Source organism: Chelonia mydas, chromosome 4, assembly GCF_015237465.2.
Source record: "Chelonia mydas isolate rCheMyd1 chromosome 4, rCheMyd1.pri.v2, whole genome shotgun sequence".
Classification (NCBI taxonomy): Eukaryota; Metazoa; Chordata; order Testudines; family Cheloniidae; genus Chelonia; species Chelonia mydas.
Genome location: NC_057852.1, coordinates 97,377,771 through 97,403,106, shown reverse-complemented (window position 1 = coordinate 97,403,106; position 25,336 = coordinate 97,377,771). Strand labels below are relative to the sequence as shown.

The window sequence follows — 25,336 nt, the reverse complement described above, 5'->3', positions numbered from 1 at the left end:
ATGCTGACCATCAGCAGCTTTGTAGCAGGAGAGAATACAACCTGAAATCCATTTGGAGAGTCTTTGGGTGGACACCAGAACCCCTTTATCTCTGTCTGCGAAAGAAACAGAATCTGGGAGAGGCCCTAAAATTCTGACCAACTCAAAGGTCTCCTAACAATCTCCTAACATCCAAGATATGAAGAGCAGCTTCCTACCTAGACAGATGGTTTAGGATGTAGGACTGGCAGATGAAGTATCTAATTGATAGGAAAATCTGAGGTCAACTTTGGTAAAAATTGGGGGTGTGGTCAGAGAGATGCCTTTATCTTTAAAAAACTGAGAAGGATCAGCCTTCAAAGCCCCTACCTCAAAGATTCTATAAGTGGAGGTGAGAGCAACTGTCAGGCATAATTGTAAAACCGTGCGCCTGACCAACAGCTCAAAGGGAGGTGTCCTCAGAGAGTTGAGGCCAAGTTCAAATCCCATGCTGGGGTGGGTTCCCTGATAGGCAGAAAAAGGTTAGATAATCCTTTGATGAACCTAGAAGTTGTAGGATAAGCTAAGCCCAAGAACCCTTCAACAGGGGGAATGGAACACCATGACAGCTGTCAGGTGAACTTTAATAGAGTTCAGAGAGACCTGTGATCTTCAAACTGAAAAGATACTCTAGAATCTCAAAGAGGGGAGAGTCGACAAGAAACAGGTGTTGCTGGGTACCCTAGTGGTAGAATCTCTTCCATTTTTGTAGGTAAGTCTTCCTACTTGATTCTTTTGTGCTATTCAACAGTACCTTCTGAATCTCTCTACAGCAACAGATGCTGTACCTTGAGAGCCAAACAGGAACAAAGCCTTGAGTCACAGAATGCTGAGACTAGAGTGAAGAATGTTTCCAGAGTCTTGAGTGAGAAGGTCAGGTGTTAATGGAAGAGTGATGGTAGGGTGAGATGAGAGACAAATTAGATTTGGGAATCATACCTGTCTTGGCCAAGTTGGTGTAAATAAAATGACTTTGGCTTTGTCCTGCTTGATATTGTTTAAGACTCTGTGGATGAGATGTGTCGGAGGATAGGTATACAACAGGAAGTGACAACCTAGATAACCTCTCAAACAACTTTTATGCTTCCTGGTGGTGGTGGTGGCAAGATGATTTACTTCTGGTAAGCTCCAGGTGTGAAATATCTGTTTGAGTATAGTTGTTGAGTTCCCTCTCATGATCCCGACAGAAGTGTCTGCTCAGATCAGGTGCTGTGGTGGTCTGGAGGCTGGGCAGGTATACAGCAGCGATGAGGATGCAGTAGACTACACACCAGTGCCATAGCTTCATTGCTCCTGCACAAAGGGAAGGGGATGTTGCTCCCCCCATCAATTTATGTTGTACATACTAGCCCTGTTTCTGTCATTATCCTGAAGGATTGTCCCCCGTTAATCACAAGAAGTATTGGCAGGCATATCTGATTGCTCTGAGCTCCAGGAAGTTGACACGGAGTATAGATTCCTGGGAACCCCATCTATGCTGAATGGTATGCTCTTGAAAGTCAGCTACAGCCAGAACTATAGTGATGATGGGGGGGGCAGGTAGGGGTGTGTGTGAAAGGGATCCCAGCAGACTCTCTTTGTCAAGTCCTGAAACTGTTTGAAATCATCCACACGTGATAGGGTGTGCAGGGGCATGAATGCCTCATCGTGGAGGATGAAAATATATTTGAGAGAGCCTCATCAGCTCTTTTCTTTTGTTCTTCAAATGATTCCTCCTGTGCTGTGGACTGATGTGGAGGGATGTAAGGGAACAAAGTGCTGTCTCTGGCCATTCAATCCACGAGCTAGGTGCCCTGGAAAACTGATGATGATAAGCAGCCCAAGGATCCCAATATGGCCACTGAGGGGGCCATAAGGGAAGGGGGAAAGTATCAAAGCTCAGTCATACCAGGATGGATGTGGAGTGACTTGAAGCTGTCTGTGCATTGGGGTATCCCTTGAAGAAAAGCCTCCAGAGGAGTCAGGTCTGGGTTAATAATGAAATGAACCTTGGACCAAATTTTCATAGTCAGAGGAGCTATCATCTTCATGGTCGTGTGTGTGTGTGTGTGTGTGTGTGTGTGTGTGCAAACAATGGTGGTGTGTGTGTGTGTGTGTGTGTGTGTGTGTGTGTGCAAACAATGGTGGTGTGTGTGTGTGTGTGTGTGTGTGTGTGTGTGTGCAAACAATGGTGGAGAGGAAACAGGTTATCTGTCTATTCCAATAATTACCAGGAAGCCAGTAGGTACCAATGAGTGGTGTAGTACCAGGGATACATAAAACAGCAGTACCACAAGTCTTCCCACACTCAACAAGGAAGACTTGGGTTAATTGGAGAGGAACAAGTCCCTGGAGCATCTGAATCCCTGCAGTATTGAGGATGGTATAGGGTGCGTCAGTACTAGCCAACTGGTCAATTCTGGTACCATATACAGTGAGGAGGAAGTAGAGGCTGTAGTTGGTAGTGTCTTCCTTGCTGCAGAGTCCCTAGCACAGTCGTTCTCAGCCTATTTACCATTGTGAGCCATATATGCAGCTCTCTATGTGTTATGTGGGCCACATCCACACAATATATATACTACCTGTATGGGCTTGAGGATATCACATGGGCCACAGCTCTGTGCTGATTGAGTCACAAGTGGCCCACGGGCCATAGGTTAAAAACCAATGCCCTAGCCCTTTGATCATGCTTAGGGGATACTGAGGCAGGCTTTGGTACCAACCGATAGGTACCGTAAAACTAAGAAGTACTCAAGGATTTGGATGTGGGGAGACCCTCAATACTGAGAACACATGAAACCTCAGCAGTACCCTTCTTGGGATGGGAGGTCTCTGTGGGAGATCTTTACGGGTTATCTTTTTGAGGTGATTTGGAGCTCCTCTAAGTAGAAGATTTGGCATTCTCTCCCCAGGTCTCCTTCATGTAGGTCTGGTGGGTAACTGAGCTGCAGAGGTTGACAGGGCACTGTGGTCACTGGAGACTGATGTACAGGGAGGTCATCGAGGCCTAGATCTGACGCAGGTCAAAGGGAGAGCTCCATCATGAAGAGATGAAACTTCATCTCCCTAGTCTTCCTAGACCTACTCTTGAACATTGAGCAGATCTTGCATATAGGTGGAATGTGAGTATTCTCTAAGCAGCAATACAGTGAGAGTGGCTGTCACTAACTGGGAAAGACTCCAATCAAGTGAGGCAACGTTTACACCCTCAGGATTTAAGCAGGTCCCAAGGAAGAAAATGTACCTTGAGAGGGAAGGAGACAGCCTGGGTGGTGATGAGGAGGAGAAAAGAAGAGATTAGGAGTTTCTGAGGGGAAAAACAAGACAACTAAAAAAATAAAACAAAACCTAGTTTGCTAACCTAATTAATTAACTAAAACTAAGAAAGAGTAAGCTAGCTGAAGAACCAGGCAATGCTAGACACTCTATTTCAGGCTGAAGTGGTTGAGAAGGAACTGAGGGTGATTTGTCTGTCACAGTCCTATATACCCTCCGTACAGGTATATAGCTAGGACGCATGTGCAAACTGAATGGGCACTGGTACCAAAAGTGTCCAATCAAAGGCAGGTGGGGCACATTCCCACCTTAAGTGGAGTACCCATAGGTACTCAAAGAAGAACGGAGTTTTTCTTTTTCTGGAGTGGTCACTTTTTTGTTCAGCCACTCTGTGTGGGAAGAGAATTCACATAAAAGTGCTCCAAGAAGGAGTCCTACAAAAGCTTTGTGCACTAAAAGTACTCCTCCAAGGGAGTATTAATTTAACAGCCAATAATTAAAACCTTCACTATTATTCAGGATCTGTGGTGAGAAAGTACATTCCAGAAAGTGGGAGTGCTTTCAGATGCTGCCGGAGACAGGCGAGTCTTGGGTAAAAAGCAGAGCTCATGGTAGGACAAAGAATCTTCATCTGCCTCCGTTTTCTGCACAGAAGGGAGTCAGGCAACTCAGAAGTCAGGATTAGACTGAGGAACCTTACACATGTCTAGGTGAAAGATGCAAAAAAGACTGAAGAGGAAATGGGTGGATTGGGCTATTTATACCAGTCATTTATTGCTTTTTATTATTTCTATAGCACCACATAGTTATACCATGCTTTACAGTAGAAGCTCAGTGCCAAAAAGATAACAGATCTTTGTCCTAAAGGTCTTAAAGTCTCAAGGCTTAAATGAAAACACAAGGGAAAAGCAACACACACCCACAGGAGTGTGGGGGTGGAGGGAGCAGCCATTAGAGCTGGAATGCTAAATGGAATGCGTGTGTTTTGAAAAGTTCCTTGAAGAGAGACAGAGGAAGCATGGTGTTTTTCAAAGATACAGGATATATTTCAAAAGAAATAGAAAGGCTATTTCAGATATATGGGATGATGCAGAAGGTACAGAGTAGGAACCAGTGAAGATGATAAATGGGGTAATGATGTATGACAAATGATGCTAACAATACTAAGATGCAGTCAGCCTGCCTTACTTAAGTACAGCAGGAATCTCAGGGCAATGGGTGATCTTACCATAACTTGCTAGTAAGTTACACATAGACACACACAACTGTGTAAGTTAAGGATGAAGCAGCATCATGATTCCAGTATCATTATTTTTCTCAATTTAAGTGTCAGACACTTAGTAAAATTAATAATAATTTTGTATGTATAATTTAAAAAATTGGTATTTCAAAAATTATAAATGTTTTCATGCACATTACATAGTAACTCTAATGATGTCAACTTTTGGGGGAATACTACAAATACTTCAGGGAAACAGAACAAAAATTGAACTGAGAATCAGAACAAACAATGTCCTATTACAAAACATTCAGTTTCTACAAAGCAGAGTTCTTCAAGCAGCATAAAAAGTTATCTATGGTTTGTAACACTGTGCACTTAAGACGGTTGTCCTTGTATCATTTTCCAGGGATTAGATGTGCCTGAGTGAGTGGATCTAAAATGATCAATTTAATTTAAAAAATCCAAAACATTTATTAAATTATTATACTTGTGAAGAAACGTTTTTTGCCATTTCAGTTTTCAGAACACAGTGCAGAACAGATAGCTGTTGCTTTCATTCCAAGATCCTTTATTCACTTCTAAGAAAACGGATCTATAGAATGCCTTTAATGATAGTTCTTCATAATAAGAGTGACAGCTTCATCTTCAAATTTTCAAACAGAGAAAAATTATTCTAGTCTCAACTATTCTGGACTGACTTGATACTTACTCTTTGATATCACGAAGTTGATCAACATCCTGAGGTTTTGTGAAATCTGGATCGTGTGCCAGTAAATGAATCATATATGGTACCACATATTCAGGCAGCAGAGATAACAGCTTTTCTGTAACAATAAAACAAACACATAAGCAATTTAAATATACATGCAGAAAGAATAAGAACCCCAGAATACCAGTCAATTTATTTTTATACGAATATGCAGTGCTAAGTTTTGATACATCCACATATTAGCTTGCATGTTTTAATGCATCAAGAATACTGTAAAGCTGTTTCATCTTATTACAAAAAGAAAACCCAAACAAGTCAGAACTTGAAGGTTTTATTTTTGTAGGAAAAAAAACTGATATGAAAAGATAGCTTAATAACTAAAAAGGTAACAACTTGTATTCTAAAATATAATTATTGGTAGAGTACAGAAAAATATTTTATAAAGAGGAAAAGGGAACTGCTAGGTAAAATAAGTTAATTACATTTGTTGCACTAGCTCCGTAAGAACCAGAAAAAAAATCACTATGAAAACATACTTCTGTGAAAAATGCTAGACAAGATCATTTACTTAATTCTTTAAAAGCTTCTCATTAAGTTTAGTCTTCAAAGTTTATACTTTGAATACATTTTACAACAGTACTCACCATTAGCCATAGGGTTCTGCTTAATATACTCTCTTCGTATACTGATATTTTTGAGCAAACACTGTCTGGCATGTGCTCTTCTCTCTTTCACAGGGTCTTTGGCACACAAGGCAAAGATTGCCATGTATTCCAACGGGAGCAGTAACTTCACAAGTGCCTTGTGCAGCTTCTGAGCAAATATCTGCCTCACTTGATAACACTCATCCTGTAGTAGCAAAACCACAAAACAGTGCCACTATAAAAATCTTAGTCCCTTAAACATAACAGAAAACTCTCAAACTGGGTAGTAAGGGGACATACTTTAAAAAGATGAATAGACATAATGTGATATTTGAAGTGTTCAGAACCTTTTTTTTTTTTAAAGCTGCACTACAGAAAGGGTAGCATCAACAAGAGCTCTGTGGTGAGGACTGCAATATAGTCTTGTTAACAGTCACTTCATAATTGAAGAGCAGTTACTTACATTAATGACAAGTGCACAGAGCTGGAACTGCTCTGGGGTAATTATTTCATGGTAACAAGGTTCCTGTGCAAGCTTCATTATGGCACTACCAGCAGCCAGTCGGAGACGAGACATATCTGATTTACTATAAAAACATAAAAGAAAAATCATTGTACTCAAAATTTTTTGTGTATAATTTTTTCCTTCTTTTACAAGACCACTCAATTAAAAATTGTGAATAAGAACCTTTGTAAACCAGCTGTCAGCAACATGGTTTTAGGCTCTGAATCTAAACTAACCTTGCTCGGAAGAAATCATATGAAGATGACTCTTTTCTCCTTAAAATATTATTTCAACTTGATAAGAAGTTCAAAGAATCAATTAGTTTAAGTTTCTTTGGTTTTCATGGCATCATCTTCTATACTGACTCCAAAAGGCTGACACTACAGGTTTCATTTTTAAATTATTTTTTCCACCATGTAATATCTAGTATTTCAAGTTTATTGTTGATATTTTCCAGGGTTTATTTTTTTAGTTACTTGTTTCTGTAACTTGCCAGAAGATTATATACTCGTAAGTAAAATATTCCTCTTTTCATCCTAGAACAATATTAGTCGATTATAAAGTTTAACAGTTCTTGCTCACACCTGCTGGCAACTTTCACTTCTATTTTTTTCTTCCCTTGAATAAGAGGAGGAAGCTCTCAACAGAAAGTGGAGACTTGTACTACCATAAAAGGGAAAGAGTTCCCAACAAAATTATCTGGTCAGTGGCAGACTGATTGATGGGCTCAGTAAAAAAACAAAGAGGTTAGTCTGGACTGGTGGCTCAGAATCCCAGAACCAAATGATCAGATAAAGGTTTTCTATAACATACAACTTTTTCTCATCTAACATTAAATTCTACATTAAAAAGTTATAAATGTCTAAGCATATAGTATTCCAAATGCTCAAATTGTAAGTCTTTGGTTTCCACTTCAGTTCTGTAAAAGACTGGGGACTGCAATGATCCATGGCAAACCTATGACTTTACAAGCTCCTGACAATGACTTAGGTCCTGATCTTGCCAAAAAAAAAAAAAAAAAAATCATGAAGGTGGATTCCAATCTACTGAAGTCAATGGGGATCTGTTAATGTGGATCTCCTGGCAAGATGGGACCTTCTGTAACAGAAACCTCTAGCAACAGTAAAAAGTACACATATGGCTATCCTCAAGGCTGGAGGAAAGGTACCACATTTGTAGTTTGTTACTTAGATTTCCAAATTTATGAATTTAAATGGTTTTATACCATCTAGATTTTTATATAGGGCCAATAATCATGGTATCAGAGAGCCCCTCAGAATTACCATGTATATTTAGGCTTTGAAGTTAACTGAGGGAGTGGAACTAGCATTTTGTTGTTGTTGTCTGTCTGAATATATATTTCTGCAAGGCTGGCTTAATGGAGAAGTAATGCATCATAATTAAGATAGAACCCATGCACCAACACCATTTCCTATCTCTGCTAATGACTAGCTGAGTAAACAAGGCACCAGACAACACATCTATAAAACGGGAATCCTATCTCACAAGGATGTTGTCAGGATTAATTAATATTTGCAAAGGTCTTTGAGATCTTTGGAAGAAAGGCTTTATAGAAGTGCACAGTATTCTTCAATCAGTGTTTCTTCACCATCAAAAGGGCTAATTTTTTAAAAAACAAAATGAGAGCTTAGTTATTACAAAAAAACAAAATTAAAAAAATATTCTGGAAGAGTGGAATCTGTAATATTTTTGTTCCAGTAATTTCCTTCCCTTTCCTCCGTTTCCCCATTTATGGTCTATTTGTTTGGAGGTATGAAGTGATCCCATCCTTGGGAGCTTCAATAGAAGCTGCCAGGATCTTAAACATATTAAATCTGATCAATCTATCCTAATAATGGAAAGATGTTCCCAGAGGTCTTTTACTCTTTTTTCTAATAAGCATCAAGATGTCTACAGGGTTTGGATTAGATTGCTATTAAATTTAGATTGGGGGTAGCAACACACATACTTTTTATATATATGCCATTCAGCAACTATAATTATACTCCCTGACCAGCTGTTTTACATTGCCTCATTATCCTGTTCTCTGCACACGTTGTAAAATCCTGCAAAAAATCCTTCCTCGGCTATTGAAAAAACCCTAAATTCATAATATTCACTGAAATTCTACAACAAAACAGATGGAAGAGTCTGAAAAAGAAAAGAACGTAATTTGACCTGATTCTCTTCTGTTCTGTTAAGTCTCCTTCACTGACCAACATAGCTGATAATAACCGGAGTGTTGAATTTGCAGATTTAGACTGGTTGTTTTTCATACCCAAGAGCCAGCGTACCAAAAGTTTAATTGCTTGCACCTATTAAAGATGAACACATAAAAACAAACAGATCATTTTAATAGCAACTAAGGTAAGTAAAACACCAAAATCTACTGTAATCAATATAATCTGTGTAGGCTACTGCTCAATAAAATGCAGACTTTAAAATGGCAAAGAATTAAGTAGCAAACTTTTTATTCATCTGGAAAAGAGGATGTGGTTCCTTACTTGAAAAAGGGTTTTAGAAGCAGGTATTTAAGCAAAGAATGGATAAATGCATGGCATATTGGGATGGGGAAGCAGCATGAAAGAAAAAATGAGCTGAGAGAAGGATACAGAGGGAGTAGACAGGGGATTGGGATAAAGCAAAGAGACTTTGAAGTGGAATAGTAAGAAAGGAGAGATGTTCTGTAGACATTGGGAGAAATATCCAGAGCCTTGGAGGTGAAGATTAAAAGGTTGAACTTGATACAGAAATTGAGTGGAAACAAATGAAGAGGTGCAAAATGGTTTCTGGATGATTCTACTGAACATTTGATAATAACAGCAAAAAGAAGACAATCCTATCAAAGAGTAGAAGAAATCAGAGGAATATAGATTATATTTTACTGCATGAAAACGGAAAATATCATAGACACAGAGGTGGGGTTAGATGTAGGGGACTTCCTATACCTCATAAAAAAGTCTACCAATAAAAAAAATTGCTATCCATTAACCAGACATTCACCTCTGAAATGGTCATAATTAAAACTACGATTCTGTCACGGAGGTCACAGATTATATGACCTTCTGGGACTTCTTCCACAATGGCAGGGCTGGAGCAGCTGTCAGGCCCAGGGCCACCGGAGCAGTGGTCAATCCCAGGGTTGAAACAGCGGCCTGGCTTGGAGCAGCAGCAGTCAGCCCCTGCCACAGGAGCAGCTGCCAGAGGTCAGCTCCTGGCAGCACTCCGACTGTTAGTCTCTCTCCTCCCTCCTGGGTATTTTTAGTAAAAGTCAGGGACTGGTCGTGGGCTTCCTTGCATTTTTTATTACCCACAAAAATACCCTTGACAGAATCTTAACCTTAGTCATAATTAGGGTTCACACTAAATATCCTGTAAAGATGGGTGAAAGGAGTTCATCATTCTCTGTTGTTATTTCAGCTTGGTCTGTCTATAGTTTACAGGATACCTTTATAACCAGAATAATTTGAATCTCTGCATTAAACAAAGTAAAGCTTAACATTCAGAATACTGAATACCCAAGAAGATAGGACAGGACACCTAACTGCACAATTTCCATTGACTTTGCAACAGTGTGTATTTGTGTGGCCACATAAACTACAATACTATAAGCAGTTACAAAATTTTTCTAGCCATGTCGGTCCCAGGATATTAGAGTGACAAGGTGGGTGAGGAAATCTCTTTTTATCGGACCAACTTCTGTTGGTGAGAGAGACAAGCTTCCAGCTACACAAAGCTCTTCTTCTGCACTGAGAACAGTACTCAGAGTGTCATAGTTAAATACAAGATAAAACAGATAGTTTAGCCGAAGTAGCTACCACATATTCCAAGGCAGCAGTTCTTAACCAGGGGTCCATGAGCCAGTTTCAGGGGGCCACAGGGCCCCACAGCTGAAGCTTGGTGCCCTGAGCCCCGGTGCCCCCACGGGGCTTAAACTGGGAGTGGAGCCGTGGGGACCCCAATCCCCAGCGTTCCCCACAGAGCTAAAGCCCTGAGTCCCAGCACCCCCTGCGGAGCTGAAGCCAGAGCCTCAGTGCTCCCTGCTTGTTGAAGCCCAGACAACCAAGCCCCCGCTCATCCTGAGGGGCTGAAACCTGGAGCCACAAGCCCCAGCGCTCTCTGCAAGGTTGAAGTCCAGAGCCCCAAGTCCCAGTGCTCCCTGTGGAGCTGAAGCCAGCACCCCAAGCACTGGCGCCCCCTCAGAGCAGAGCCGTAGAGAGCCCAGAACCCCAGTGCTCCCCCCAGGGCTAATGCCCTGAGTCCTGGCATCCCCTGCGAGGCTGAAACCAGAGCAGTGGGGCTGAAGCCCAGAGCAGTGGGGCTGAAGCCCAGAGCACCGGTGCTCCCTGCGGAGCTAAAGCCTGGAGCCCCGAGCCATGGCGCTCCCTGAGGGGTTGAAACCAGGAGTAGAGTCACGGTGAACCCCAAGCCCCAGCACTACCCCCAGGGCTAAAGCTTTGAGCCCTGGTGCACCCTGAAGGGCTGAAGCCTGGAGCACCAAGGCCCCCCCCCCCCAGCTGAAGCTGGATCACCAAGCACCCCCCTCACGACCCAGCAGCTGAAGCCCCAAGCCCCACCTGATGGCTAAAGTTCAGAGCCCCAAGCCGCCCCCCGCCCATTGCTGAAGACCTGCACCCCATAGGGCTAAAGTCTTGAGGCCCCTGCACCTGGTGACTGAAGCCAGGAGCCCAGAGCATCTCTTCCCCACACCCTGGGGCCTGGAGTTTTTATACCATGTTGGGAGGGCTCAAAGAAAAAGGTTGAAAACTCCTGTTTTAAGGGACTATTCAAGGTGAAGTGGCCCATTAACACCCCTGCAGTCACAGGACAAAAACGGGGGTTAGTGAGTTACAGATTCTTGTAATAATAAAGACACTTAAGATCATGATTTTTAGTGTCTAGCAAAGTCATGAATCTTAAATGAGCTTACATTCATAACTTTGCTAGATATTAAAAATCATGGTCTTAATAAAGACACTGGATTTATGGCTTATTACAACAACCTATAACCCACTAACCCCCCTTTATGCCTTATGACTACAGAGGTGTTAATGGGCCACTTCACTTTGAATGGTCCCTTAGAACAGGGGTAGTAAATTATTTTTTGTCAAGGTCCAAATTTCTTGGTCAACGTATAATCAAGGCCAGAGCTCACCATCCCCAGCTTCCCTCCCCTAACCCCTCAGTTGTCTCCCCAAGCTCCCGCCCACCCTGTGCTGAGAGTTAGGTGACCTTATTTCCTTAAGCTGAAACTGGGATGCACGGGGCTGGCCGGAGCCACTTGGCGTTGCTATTTGCCCCCTCCAAACGTTTCTCTTTGTCCCCATTTGAGCCAACTAGCAGAGATGGGACAGGGGGAAGAGGAATGGGATCTGGGCAGCAAAGCAGGGTGTGTGTAAGTACTTTTGAGCTGAGTGCCAGGAGGTGAAGCTCTTGGACTATGATCCAGCTAGTGGTGCGATACCCCTTTGGGGGCTGGGATAGCAGTGTGGCAGGAAGGAGGCTCCAGGTAGCAGGAGGGACCAAGGAGACTCCAAATAACAGCCCTGGGGAGATGGGGTGAAGCCGGGATGTGGCAGCAATGGGTGACTGGAGGTGGACTGGGTAGGGAAAGAGGCCGGTTAGAGCGGGGAAGTGGGTGGATTGAGGGGCTGGAGAAGGCTCCGAGGACCACTAGGCCTGGGTGGGAGGCTCCAGGGACTGTGACGAAGCAGCATTCCCCCTGGCAGTAGCACTCTCCATGTGTCCCTGCAGCGCAGGGAGGGAAGAAGCAGCAGGCCTGTCTAAGCTCTTCCTCCTCCTCCCAACATGAGGCTGTTTCGCCTTCCCTGCTGCTGGAGAGCACTGCTGCCAGGAGCAGGTGCTGCCTCCTCGCTTCTGGGCATACCCTCCAGAGGCATCTGGAGAAATGGGGGTGAGGGGAAGTGACCACGCACTGCCTCTGCCCCCCAGGTCCAATGAAAAAAGTCTGGCAGTCCGGATTTGGACCACGGTCTATCTATTGACTATCCCTGCCTTAGAATATGTACTAACTACTTATGCTAAATTATCTGTTTGACCTTGTATTTAGCTGTGTCAATCATGGTACCTTTCCCAAACCTGAAGAAGAGCTCTGTGGAGCTTGAAAGCTTGTCTCTCTCTGACCAACAAAAGTTGGTCCAATAAAAGATATGACCTCCCCCACCTTGTCTCTCTCAAATGTTAGTTTAGCAGAAATTAAGCTATTTAATAAGTTTTTAGGTTATTCTAAAAAACAAATGTAACCAAAATTAATTGCTAATATTTCTTTTAATATTCTCTATTGGTAGTGTTTAGAGATGTCAGTGATATGCTATCAAGTAACTAAACTCTTATTTCAAATATTGTGCACATCTTAATACAAAAAAAAATTCACCTTTGCTAGAACTTCTGGGGAAACCTCTTCATCTGGGGACCACAATTTCCCATTTTTCTCTCCTGTTGACTACAGATATTTATACAAGTTTAAAGATGGATTCACAAACAAAAACATGTAAAAAATTAAAACACAGATTTTAAAGATTAGATTAACTCCCATATGTATAATCTTTTACATATGAGATCAACATATTAAACATTTAAGGTATGACTATACTGCAAAGAAAAACTCAGAGCACCAAGTGAAAGAGCCCAAGTCCACTGGGGTCATGGGGCTTGAACTGCAGGGCTAAAAAAAGCAGTGTGGACGTTCCTGCCCAGGCTGGAGCCCAGGCTCCAAGATCCTCCTCCCTTGCTGGGTTTCAGAGTCCAGGCTCCAGCCTGAGTGGAAATGTCTACATTACTATTTTTAGACCACAGCCTGGACCCCATGACTCCGAGACTTGGTGTGGCAGGTTATCTATTTTTTTTTTTTTTTTTTTTTGCAGTGTAGACATTCTTAGTGAACACTAAGGGTTCACTGGCCTAATCACACAAACTTAACAGCTGTATAGCTTACAGAGATTCAATCATAAACAAAGAAAAGGAAGGACTTAAATCTTACCCTATCATTCATGAGGAGATCTTTCACGATGAAATTTGCAACCACAGATTTCATTGGAGAAGCAAACTGGTCTGGAGCTAACATAGAAATATGGCCCAAAGAGACTAATGGAGTTATAAGTTGCTCTGGAACATCAGCATTCAAACTTCTACTAAGAGGCTGGGGGAAGAAAAATTTCCATTTAAAATAAATTATATAAATTGTTGAGTGTGCATGCCTGAACAGCCTAATGAACTAACTTATTTCATTATTGGACTGCTGATTAACTGCACTTGCCTCCCAAATAACATCATTTCATGAAACCATGAAAACCTTTTGTCTATGAAACATTTCACGCTGTATTTACAGATTGGTGAAAATAGCTATATTAATTACAGAATTATAGTGTGTGAAATTATACCAGTGATAAAAGATTAACCTTTTTATTTTTTATTTTTTTACTAACTAGGGACCTGAGGGCTTGTATACACAGGGGCACTCAGGAAAATTAATCTGAATTAACTCTAGATGTGAACTGAATGTGCAGTAGTTAAACCACTGTAAATCCATGTGGACACTCTCATTCAGAATTAAAATGTCCTTATTTCAATTTATCTTTGGTGAGTTAAGTTAAACCAAATTAAACACATTTCAATTCTGAATGAGAGTGTCCACATGGGTTTAACGCAGCTTAAATAGCCATTAGCTAATTCAGGTTAACTTTGCTGAGTGTCCCTGTATAGACCTGACCTGATTCTGCATTTCTTGCAACCCGACGGAAGTTTTGTGCATTACTAGGAATATCAGATCAGCCACAGAATTTTTCATAGCATCCCAAGTGAAATGTCTCAGTATCATTCTTTTAGGCCCAAATTTTCAAATATTGGTACCAGAAGTTGTGTGTCTAATTAAGTAGCTTCATTTTCTAGAGGAGCTAAGATTTCAAAGTAATAAATAGGAGCTCAGCACTTCTGTAAATTAGTCCACTTGTTTAGGTGTTAAAGTTCATATAGAATACACCTTGTTAGCATGCTGGACTACAGAAGACCTAAAATGGTTCCATTCTATTCTAACCTATTCAGGAGAAGAATTTCTCAGACATTGAACATATTAGCTATTTTTAGGATGGGTGGCCTTGTGCAGTGGCTAAAGACCAAAAAATCAGATAACACAGCTACATGGAAATTTAATATTTTAAAATGAACCCAGTTACACTGTGAACAGAAATAACTAGCCTAACCACAATTAGGTGGAGAGCACTAAAAGGCAAAGCTAGAAAACAACTGTGAACAGAGCCTTCTATCAAAGCATAAGTGATGTGTATTTCCCTTTCATCATAATAGTTGCCAGAACACTGAGAAGGGATATTTTCTCTGTGTATGCTAGAAGTGTTAATCAGTGTCCAGACAGTGTCACTGGGGGTATGGGAAGAGCATGTATTTGCACTCTTTCCTAAGTTTTACTGGAAACATAGCTTAAGCACAGAGTCCAGGCACTAAGGGTTCAATTCAGTCTCCCAGCTCCTGAATTATGCATGGATTCTACAGTAATCAAGATGAAATTAGTTTTCTTAATTGCAACTTTAAAAGTGAAAGAGATCCAAATTATTTGAACAAAATTCAATAAACACATTATACCAAATTTGGCAAACATACCTCAAAGATCTGTGCAAGTTGCACTTCTTTATTTGAGAATATGGCATGTATACAGTGGACAGCCTGTTTTGCTTGGTGAGGAGTACCTCTCTTTGCTTTCTGATGCAAAATAGGAATTAATGTCCTGCAAAAATTAAACATAATATTTCAAAATAAAATATTTATAATGAACAAAAAATTAATTCCAGTAATATCTGCTGGTTGAACTCTTCACCAATGCAGGTCCCTGATCACAGAATGAAAATCTTCAGCTTCAAGCTGTCTTTGAAAGCTGTTCAGGAAGGATAATAATGAGACAAATGCAAGTAAGCAACTGACCCTCATCAAGAAATTGAATTGTATGTTAAGAAAAGAAAGCCTATTGTAAAGCACAATATACTTCACCAGTAAATAGATTATTTGCCATTCACGTTTACAGAAGCAGAGGTAGCAAGAACAGATTGAAGCAGTGTTCACAAAGTTGGAACAATGAAGTCTCAGATTTGTTTTTTTCCTTAAAGTAGGAAAACTGGAAAAATGCTAAAGTATGTTAACAATGTGAGCAGAGTATTCCAAGCTGGTGATTTACAGATGTCTGTCTGAATGACTCCCTCTTAACTAGCTAAGTCTTCCATGGTAGGTTTAATTAAGTGAATAAGGAAACAAGATAGTGCGGGATTCAAAATAATTGTGAGCTCGCCAATATAAATGGGGATTACACCAGATTTCCAAGAAGGATGTATCAAATGGCTGCACTCTCTTGTGATGCTACTGAAATTATCAGAGGTCTTAGAAAAATCATGTTATTTAAATATTGATATATTGTCATAACTTTGTATTGTGCTTTACAGAAAATAGAGACCCTATCTCTGCCACAAAAAAATTACAATAGAAATCATATAACCTTTGGAAACAACAGTGAATAGATGGAAAAAGGGACAGACTAGTATTGCAACAAATGGAGTTTTGAAATACATGTTGATTAGAGGGTGATTGTGTACAGCTATATAAAAGTAGTGGCCTCTGAGTAAAGATTTTAAGGCTGAGACTGAGGACAACATGCGCTGTAAAAGGGAGGTCATTCCACATAAAGAGCAGCATGAAACAGGGCACAAAAATGAGTGGGAGAAGGAAACAAAGAGAACATCAAGGTGGGAAGAGTGGGCAGGGCATAAAGCACAATACAAGAAGTAAGGCTGAATCCAGAAAAGGGTCATGCAGTGCCTTGAAAATGACTTGCCATTGTGGCCCCAACCCAATCTTCACAAGCAGGAGCTCTAGGAGAAACCCTAGGGACCCCGCCCAGCTCAGAAGAGACTCTGGGGTCAGGGCGCATGCTATTTGCTGATGAGGTGAATTGAAAATGTGTGCGTATAGTGTGTGTCTGGTATGTGGCAAGGGTGACAGTGCTGTGGAGGAGAGTAAAGAGTCCTTTGCCTTTTTCTGTAGCCACATGAGAAATAGGATTCTACCCTCTCTGATGAGAGTGATGGACTTGGCAGGGGGTAAATTAGCTCCACCTTATATGTGAGTCAGAGATACAGTTAAGTTGGAACTGACCCTTGCGTATCAATCACTCCACTGTACAATGAAGTCCTTTTGGGATCTGCTGAGGTTCCTCACTATGGTGGCACTGGAGTGGTCAAGGCCAATAGTGCTTCGTAACTTTAACATCCACATAGACAATGAGTCATCTGAAAAACCCAGGATTTCATGGTCACCAAGGAGCTATCCCAGATGGTTATGGGCACAAATCGTAGTTAGGCACATAACTTAGTTTGGTGTTTGGGATTCCAGTGGAGGTGGAGATTCTTGACGTTATCCCCATGTCACAGACTGACCATTGGCTCATTTGATTTCGAGTTGGGGCTCACCTCCCTTGTCTGGGCTAGGGAGCTGTTTTGACAGTCTTCTCTCAGAAACTAGAGGGACCTGAGGAGTTCCAAAAGGGTCTGAGGGAGAACTCCTTTCCTCAGACAGACTACTACTGATGGACTGGTGAACTATTGTAATACTCTGTTCCTCAATCATCAATGAAGTGCCCTCTGGGACTCTTTTCCACAGTTTCTGCCTCCCAGGTCACCTTTAGTTATAGAGGGCCTGCAACAACCGAAGCAAAAGAGAAGATGGCCACAATGTCGGTGGTGCACATCTAGACTCAAATCTGACAAACTGCAACTCCTATCTCGTGACTGCGAGAGACGCAAAGAAATGGTTCTTTGCTTCTACCATCATATCTGCAAAATCTTGTTTAGTTTGCTTGGTTAATCTGAGGAAATTTTTGCTCAGTTCATGAATCAAGTATCTCCAATTGAGGGAATTTCTTCATTTCTGATAAAATTCCTCAAATTCAAGTCATAGCTATCTGCCTCAATGGGAGCACAGCATGTTCTGGAAGTGTCAAACCCTAAGGCCAGGTCTATACTAAGAGCACTTTGTCAGTATAGCTATACTGGTATAATTTACTGGCAAAACACTCCTAGCGTGGATGCAGCTTACACTGGCAAAACTGCTGGCATACCCTATTTCAGCCCCGCCCCGCTCTCTCCACTGCAGAATTTGGTGGCTAGATTGTGAGACTGTGTTTCCTTCCACAAGCACATGAAACCTGTGCATTATGATCTGCACTGGCTGCCTACCGATTTCCAGATTGATTTAAGGTGTTGGTTTTGACTTACAGAGCCCTAAACAGCTTGAAAACTGCAGAAGAAATTGCCTCTCTTTCCCTTCATGTCTCGAGGCAGTTATAGTTGGCAGAAGCACCTGAGACGGAACCCACGACTGACAGATAGCAGGAGTTCTTTGTTGAAGAAATGGGTTTTTTTACCCACGAACGCTTATGCTCAAATAAATTTGTTAGTCTTTAAGGTGCCACCGGCCTCCTCATTGTTTTTGTTAGAGCCCCATATCTTTGGAAGTGGTTTCCAACTTGGTCCATAATAGCCAGTTTTTAACCTTCGGGGGTTATCTTTTCTCCATTTCTCAAAAAAATGGGAGCGGCTGCATGAAGGAAAGCATTGGGTAGAAATAATGTTGAGGGATTAAATTAAATCTTTATGATATCTTTGTTATTGTTGGTATTTTAAAATAGGAGGTAGACTAGATCCTGCTTTTTAAGTGTATATTTTAAGGAGATTTTTTAATAATGTATTTATACTAAACCTACAACAAATACATAAAAATAAAGTGAGAACAAGGAGTTTAAATGTGAAAAGAGACAGGGAACCAGTGAAGGGATCAAGGTGGTGGGGTAAAAGGCATACACGTTCACAGCAACAGGAAAGGAAGATTATTTTAGTAGCAACATGGTGAATAGGTTAAAGGAGGGGACAGACTTTTAAGTGTTAAAGGCACTACCAGTATGTGAAGAAATACACTCACGATCTTATCTGCGGCAGGTCTGTTTCTATTTTGTGGCCTGTGTTTCTGAAAATCTGAATAGCTGCCTCAGCTACCTTATCATCTTCCATCCTGAGGCACTGCAGGAGAGACTCATATGTCTCTGCAGAGTGGAACGAGGTAGGATGTGTGAAAGACAAAACCTGTAGATACATAGCAAAACCAAAAAATGTTTTTTGCACATGCATAATGGATTACCAACAAACAAAATGATTTCCACTTATGTTTCTTTATGAGAAATAACAGTAGCATGTTTATGCCATTTCATATAAGGTGCTTCTTGTAACACATCTTAAAATACATTCACTAACATTTTGTTTTTCAGGGCTCCCTATCCATTACTTTTTCTAAAAAATTGGATTTTTAAATATTTGAACATATTTATTCAAGATATTATCATCATATTCAGAACTTGTTTTATAGCTCAACCTATGTAAACAACACTTTCCCTCATTCTGAGAAATCTCAAAAGCTTAATTTCTCCAGAATCTTAGATAATTGGGTAGAAAAAGAATGACCAGGTTTGAGATATACGTATATAAAAATAAAATGTACAACTAAAAGACTTATGGTGCCCTGATGGTTGACCTACTTTACACAGTGTTCTGTCATGAGAAGACACACCCTCACTTCCTAACTAAAACTTCTGGACCTGTATGAGAGACTGTTGAAACAGGAGACAATGGCTCAGAGTGAAACAGGACCAGTCCACCCTGGTATTTACACACACTATAGAATTTATTGGAGAAAGGCTGGATGTGGTGTCACCAAGGGTGTACCTACCAGACAACGGTTTCTTAGCCATCAACAGGCTTATACAGCAGCCCCAGGATGTCCATGTGGCCTTGCCTGGCCCTATTGGGTCATATGCTCCCAAGTAATCATGGGACCCCATTTACAAGGCTCCACCTCAGATACCTGCAAGTGTGGCTACAGTCTGTTTATGCTCTGAGCGGACACAGCCTCCACTGTCTAGTTTCAATTCCTCAAAGGCACAAATGAAGGCGGGAAGTTTACCATAGGTTCAAACAGAGGTTTCCTCAGAGCACTAAGCACTAAGTTGAGATCTCATGGTGGAGTAGGTTCCTTGACAGGAGGAAAAAGGTTGAATAGACCTTTAATAAACCTTGCAGTGGTCGAGTGAGTCAAGTCTGAAAACCCCTTGATGGAGGGATGAATGGCTGTTAGGGCAGCTAGTTGAACCTTGATTGAGCTCATTGATAATCCTGCAGTTTTTAAATGTAGTAATTGAGAATGTGTGCGACAGGCAGGACTTGAGAGGAGGCATAGATCAATGGCTGTGCCAAGCCTGGAAGTGTTTCCATCTCTGTACATAAGATTTGCTTGTCAAGGATTTCCTACTATTAAGCTGTCCTGTTTGTGCCTGTGTGGAGCAATCTTGTTCTACACCAGAGAGCCAACTAGTAGCTAGGCCTTGAGGTGAAGTCCCCAGAAGTTAGGGTGGGTGATGGATTCCAACTCCTGAGTAAGGATATCCACTGTCAGGGCAAGGCAGAAAGGAGGTTATCAAGACATGGGCACCAGCTCTGGGAACAACGCCTATTTCAGCCACTACAGTGTTATGAGGATGGCTACCTATATCTCTCGCTTCAATTTGTTTAGGACTTTAGGCAGTGAAGACATCCAGGGATCAGCATGTAGCAATACATGAGACCAAGGGAAGACTAGGGCCTTACCAGTTGAGTTGCAGCCGTACTCTTCCCCTTGAAAAGAATTGTTTGCACTTTGTATTGTATGGTGTTGCAACGAAATCTATCTCCAGATTACCCAAAGACAGACATATCCTTCAGAATTCCTCATTGTTCAGCTCCTGTAGGTGGAAATGTCTGCTGAGCGAGTCTGCCATTGTGTTCCAAAGTCCTTGAAATAAACCGCCGAGACCTGTATGCGGCGTGATATGTACCAGTTCTACAGTGTTGAAGATAAGGACTAGGATTTTGCTCCTCCTTGTTGATTGATATAATATATTGCTGCTCTGCTGTCTGGCATTATTCTGATTGGGTGGCCTCTGATGTGGGGTAGAAAGTGCTGATAAGCAGTGTAGTGAGGCGGTGTGGTTCCCTGCCGCCCCGGAGAGGGATGAGCCCCTCTGGACGCCAAAGTGGGCCGAGCCAGTGGAGCCTGCGCCTGCCCCCCAAGGTCAAGGTGCAGGATAGGAAGTACAAAAGCCCCACCCCAGAGCTCACTAGAGCCCCAGCCTCCGGAGAAGCCAGATGCCTGTGGCCTAGCTCCCAGTTGGGAGACTCCTGCAACTAGCGACCGACCCGAGGACTGGGCAGACCAGCCGAGGCCTGATGCCGACCAGACCCTGGAGAAGCTGTTAAACCTGCCCGTGGCAAGTTACCCAGAGGAGCTGCCAAGCCTACCGCTCGCCGGGTACCCTGAGGAGCCCATGGTGCTTGATTCCTTGGAGGACACCGTCCTGCCGCAGGTACCTCTAGAGGGGGAGGTAGGAAGTAGCCCAGGGGCAGCCGACCCTAGTCTAGCTGCAGCACACCCAGAGCCCATGTCAGTGTGTTGCGGCCAGGATCCCCACTGACACAGCAGCCGGCCTTCTGCTGCTGCTAGGGCCCCGGGCTGGGACGCAGTGGAGTGGGTGGGCCTGAGTCCCCACTGCCACCCAGCATGGCCCTCTGGAGCCAGGACTAGGGCTTATTGAACTTAACTGTTTGCTCAGCCCCTGTCCGAGGGCCTGAGCCATTGCTCTGTATGGCCCCGCCCTGACCCAGGGCCTCCTGAACTCATTTGTTTGCTCAGCTCCTGCCTAAGGGCCTGAGCCACAGACTTTGTACAGCCCACGCTGACCCAGGGCCTGGGCCTTCCGAACTTGCTTGCTTGTTCGGCCCCTGCCGGAAGGCATGAGCCATGGACTCTTTGCCACCCACCCTAGCCCAGGGCCTCGGCTTATTGCTTAATGGTTTGCTCCGTCCCAGGCCAAGGACCGGAGCGTGGAGCTCGCTACTGCCTGCAAACCGGGTGTGCATAGCCCTTGTTTTGCTTCTACCACTGCCATGGTGTGAGACCCAGCGGCCAGATTAGTTCCCCAACAGAACCAGAAGGACGTAGGCGAGGCGGTGTGGTTCCCTGCCACCCCGGAGAGGGACGAGCTCTGGCCGAACCCTTCTACAAGCAGAAAGAACCACTCTCAGCTCTAGTATGTTGATGTGGAGGATCACCTCCTGAGGGGTCCATTTGCCTTGAACTGTTGGTGACTTGGAAGTCACTGTAGAGTATGGCCCTTTCTTAGCATACTTGAGCTTCTTTTGGGGAAGTTCAGCCAATCAGGTGGGCTGGTAGAGGACTGGGTGAGACCACTGCACTGACCGTGATCTACTGTATTTTCTCTTTGATGTAGGTGCATAGATGCAAAGAGTGTAGTGTCGCCCAGGAGTCCTAAAGTGAATGAAGGTATCAGTCTGTAGCAACACTGAACAATTTGGGTCCCCCAAAAGGGAGGTCCCAAACAGTTTTATGCCTCCCCCTGGAGGCCAGAAGACTGCAGCCAAAAAGCTTGGCACATTACCACTGCAACAGCCATGAAACATGCAGCTGTACAGGCTGCATCAAGTGAGGCCTGGAGAGATGCTTTGGCAATTGTCCGGCCGTCTGTTATGAGAGCTTGAAACTGTTCCCTCCGGTCCTGTAGCAGATGAGAAAAAAATGAGAACTTCAAATTGTTTGTAAAATAATATTTTGCCATCACGGCAATTGGTTACTATAAATTACAAGGATGCCGAGTAGCACCTCTTGCATCTCAGGTGGTCTAGCTATTTCAGCTCCATGTCTGATGGCACTGAATGGGACCAATGTTGTCTGTTTTGCTCATTGACAGCTTTAACCACTGGGATTTAGGTGTTGGGTAGCAGAAAAAATACTCCAAGCAGAATAAAATATTTTTTTCGTCAGTCCGTTTACACATAGGTAGTATAGTGGTTGAGGACTGATACAGGCTGATACCATACAGGCTGGGGCCAGTAGTGCATCATTGACAGGCAAGGCAATTTTGCCCTGAGGTGATATACGGAGGATGTCCAACAAGGCATGTTGGGGTTCCTGTATCAACTCTAACAGAATTTGCAAGGTCTCTGCTATCTGTTTTGTAAGGTCTTGAAATTGTCAGTGTACGATGGTGGAGGAAGCATAACACCTGCATCTGGCAAGGAGGAGGATTTGCGGTAAGGTGGTGTTTCTTCTTCCTCTGCTTCCTCTTGTTCCTCTGCAAGTTACCCCTGTGAAGCTGGGTCGATTGTGGCTATTGCTTTTGACACATCATCTTAAGAGATGGAATCCTGTATAGCACGTTGCCACAAGGGGCCATGGGCTCCAATAAACCCGCTGAGATGGAAAGAGGAAGGGGGCAGTACCACAGGGTTGTCCTTACCAGACTTGCTGGGTGTGTGTCCTGCAGGGGCTTCCTCAGGGTGCACTGCAAGGGAAGGAGGCTGGAATAGTAAAGTAAGGGAGCCTTGTATGGACATCTCAATCAGATGAGGTGTCACTCCCACATCCATCCAAGGGGCAAGCAGCGCAGTCCCAGTGGTTGAGTGGATACCGGAGGTCAAGTCTTGATTAGATGGTATCAGAGGATATGTTGGAAGTTCCTCTTGGTACCCTCAATGGATTTGTGAGGAACCAGTGACAGTGTTGGTACCAGACAGTATATCAGTTCTGGAAGGTAAGTCTGTACTGGTGGGGAGTATCTCTCAGTAACCCGGAGAAATGGTGACTCAGGTTTTTCAAGAATCTGAAGATCCTTATAGCAAGGATGACTAGATGGTACCAGGGATTCCGAACACTGACCCTCAGGAGTTAGTATGTTGAGTGGTACTGGAGACAGTACTGGAAGTGCGATATATGTGCCCATCTCCGCTGGCAGAGGAAGGTGGTACTGATGACTATTTCAGTTTAACCTTAAAGTCCTTGTGCTTCGGAGGCACTGGGTCTGGTGCCGGCTTTGGTGCCTCCATAGGTTAACAGTCAGCTTCTTGATACGGGGTGTAGTTTCCCTAGCCGGTACCAGGGTCTCTGTACTGAAAGAGATGGGGACCTTAGCAATAACCTGTGTAGGGATGTGATGTCTCCTGAGATCCAGACCAAAAGGGTGACTTTCCCCTTCTCTTATCCTGTTCCAGGGAATAGGATCTCTTCTTTATTGATGGTCTGGGAAGTTCTAAGGGGTCAGCAGCAGTGACAGTCCCCAAGGGTTCTATGAGTAACCAAATCTGATGCGGGGCGGGGGAGGAGGGAGTGACTCAGACCCCAGAGATCTCAGAGAATGCTCCACATCAACAGGAGTTTTAGCCTGTCCTCCCTCACATTTTTAGATCTACTTTTAAACCCTGTTTAAACATTTGGATCTTACATTTGGAGGGGATAGGAAGCTTGGGGTCTTGGATGTAACCCATAACTCGAGCCCAGAGAAAAATCAAAGGCCCAAATCACCCAAATGGAAGAAGGGAATAAAGAAGAGGGAATTCAGATATCCACTGCAAAGGAATAAAAAAATATTGAGCAAGACAGATAGCTAGCTAACAGATAATGTGATGCACCATCTTAAGCCACAGTTGACTGAGAAGGAAGTGGAGTGGCAGTGAGTCTGCCACCCTCTTTCCCCACCCCCCTCATACCAGAGCACAGGAATATCCAGGGCACAAGCACAGATCTGTGGACACGGGAGACAAAAATCTCTGATCAAGAGTACATGGGTTCACGTATATAGAAACAGAGAAGTGTAGAATTGGAAGGAACTTCAATAGTCATCTAGTCCAGTCCTCTGCCCTGAAGGCAGGACTAAGTAATAACTAGACCATTCCTGACACGTGCTTGTCTGACCTGTTCTTAAATACCTCCAACGACAGAGATTCCACAACCTCAGATGCCACAACCTCACATGGCAATATGTTCCAGTGCTTAACTACCCTGAGAGTTAGGAAGTTTTTCCTGATGTCCAACCTAAACCTCCCTGGCTGCAATATAAGCCCATTGCTTCTTGTCCTGAGGTGGAGCAGCCAAAGGAATACGACTCGAAAAGAAACTTTCTGTTCTTGCCTTACACACCTTGGCACCAGCTTATTTCTCTAGTCTTACTTCAGCTATACACCATGTACCCCTCATTCCACTTAAGCTGCATGACTAATTTCCCCATTAGTGTCTATCTCCCTGGGATTCCTTCCAGATGGCTCCCATATGTGTTTGTCTGCCATGCTACCACACTCTTCTTCAAGTCCTTCCTCAACACTTTTTTCTTCCGAAAGACCTTTCCCTCCTTAGTCCCCTTCTCAGAGGAATGTTAACACCCGACAACTAAAAACCTTTATGTTATTAAGAAATAAACCAAAAACATAACTGTACAGGTGCATGCTAAAATTCTCTGTTCAGTCACAGTGCTATTGTCACCTACCATTCCCCATCTTGTGTTAGATAATGTTAACAGACATTGTACAATCTAAATAGTAGTTAATTATATAACAATATATGGTCAATATACAGCATGTTGGTTAATATTGTTAATTCTGTATTAAGAAATGTACCTACATATGTAAAGACAATGTAATTGTAAAGTCTTATTGTAAATGACCCAAAATATGAATAAATAAAATATTTGTTCCCCTGCCCCCAAACCAGATGAATACAGTAAACTTTTCAGTGAAGGGTATGAGACAGGTTCTTACCTGCCTTACAAAGTGCCTACAACTCTGTTAGTGCTATATAAATAACTAATGTATTATTACAAAATATTGTACGCCATAATGTTTTATAATAGCTGAAGTTGGAAAACGTTGGTAAATATTGCTATCTTACTAAACGCAATGCAAAATCCTTCCTCTCAAAATCACTTTTCAGGTCTAAACCTCTGAAATTCAAAAGGCTCCTTCAAAAATGAAATGTATGAGTTTAATGAGGAACAAAATTCTACATTACAACATCATAACTCATAAATGCTAAATATA

The 25,336-nt window shown here is 42.8% G+C and overlaps 1 protein-coding gene across 4 annotated transcripts in view; it reads right to left on the bottom strand.

The window, feature by feature from the left end:
* Window positions 1-25,336, bottom strand: part of PDS5A (PDS5 cohesin associated factor A) — a 171,134-nt gene that overhangs the window by 24,864 nt on the left and 120,934 nt on the right. For all 4 annotated transcript variants that reach the window (XM_037897912.2, XM_037897910.2, XM_037897911.1 and 1 more), the window contains exons 19-26: window positions 18,348-18,508; window positions 14,988-15,111; window positions 13,354-13,512; window positions 12,748-12,816; window positions 8,532-8,668; window positions 6,312-6,435; window positions 5,849-6,053; window positions 5,205-5,319 (exon numbers count right to left, since the gene is read on the bottom strand). In XM_037897912.2, coding sequence (XP_037753840.1) covers window positions 5,205-5,319; window positions 5,849-6,053; window positions 6,312-6,435; window positions 8,532-8,668; window positions 12,748-12,816; window positions 13,354-13,512; window positions 14,988-15,111; window positions 18,348-18,508 — 1,094 coding nt within the window. The remainder of the gene's footprint in view (window positions 1-5,204; window positions 5,320-5,848; window positions 6,054-6,311; window positions 6,436-8,531; window positions 8,669-12,747; window positions 12,817-13,353; window positions 13,513-14,987; window positions 15,112-18,347; window positions 18,509-25,336) is intronic.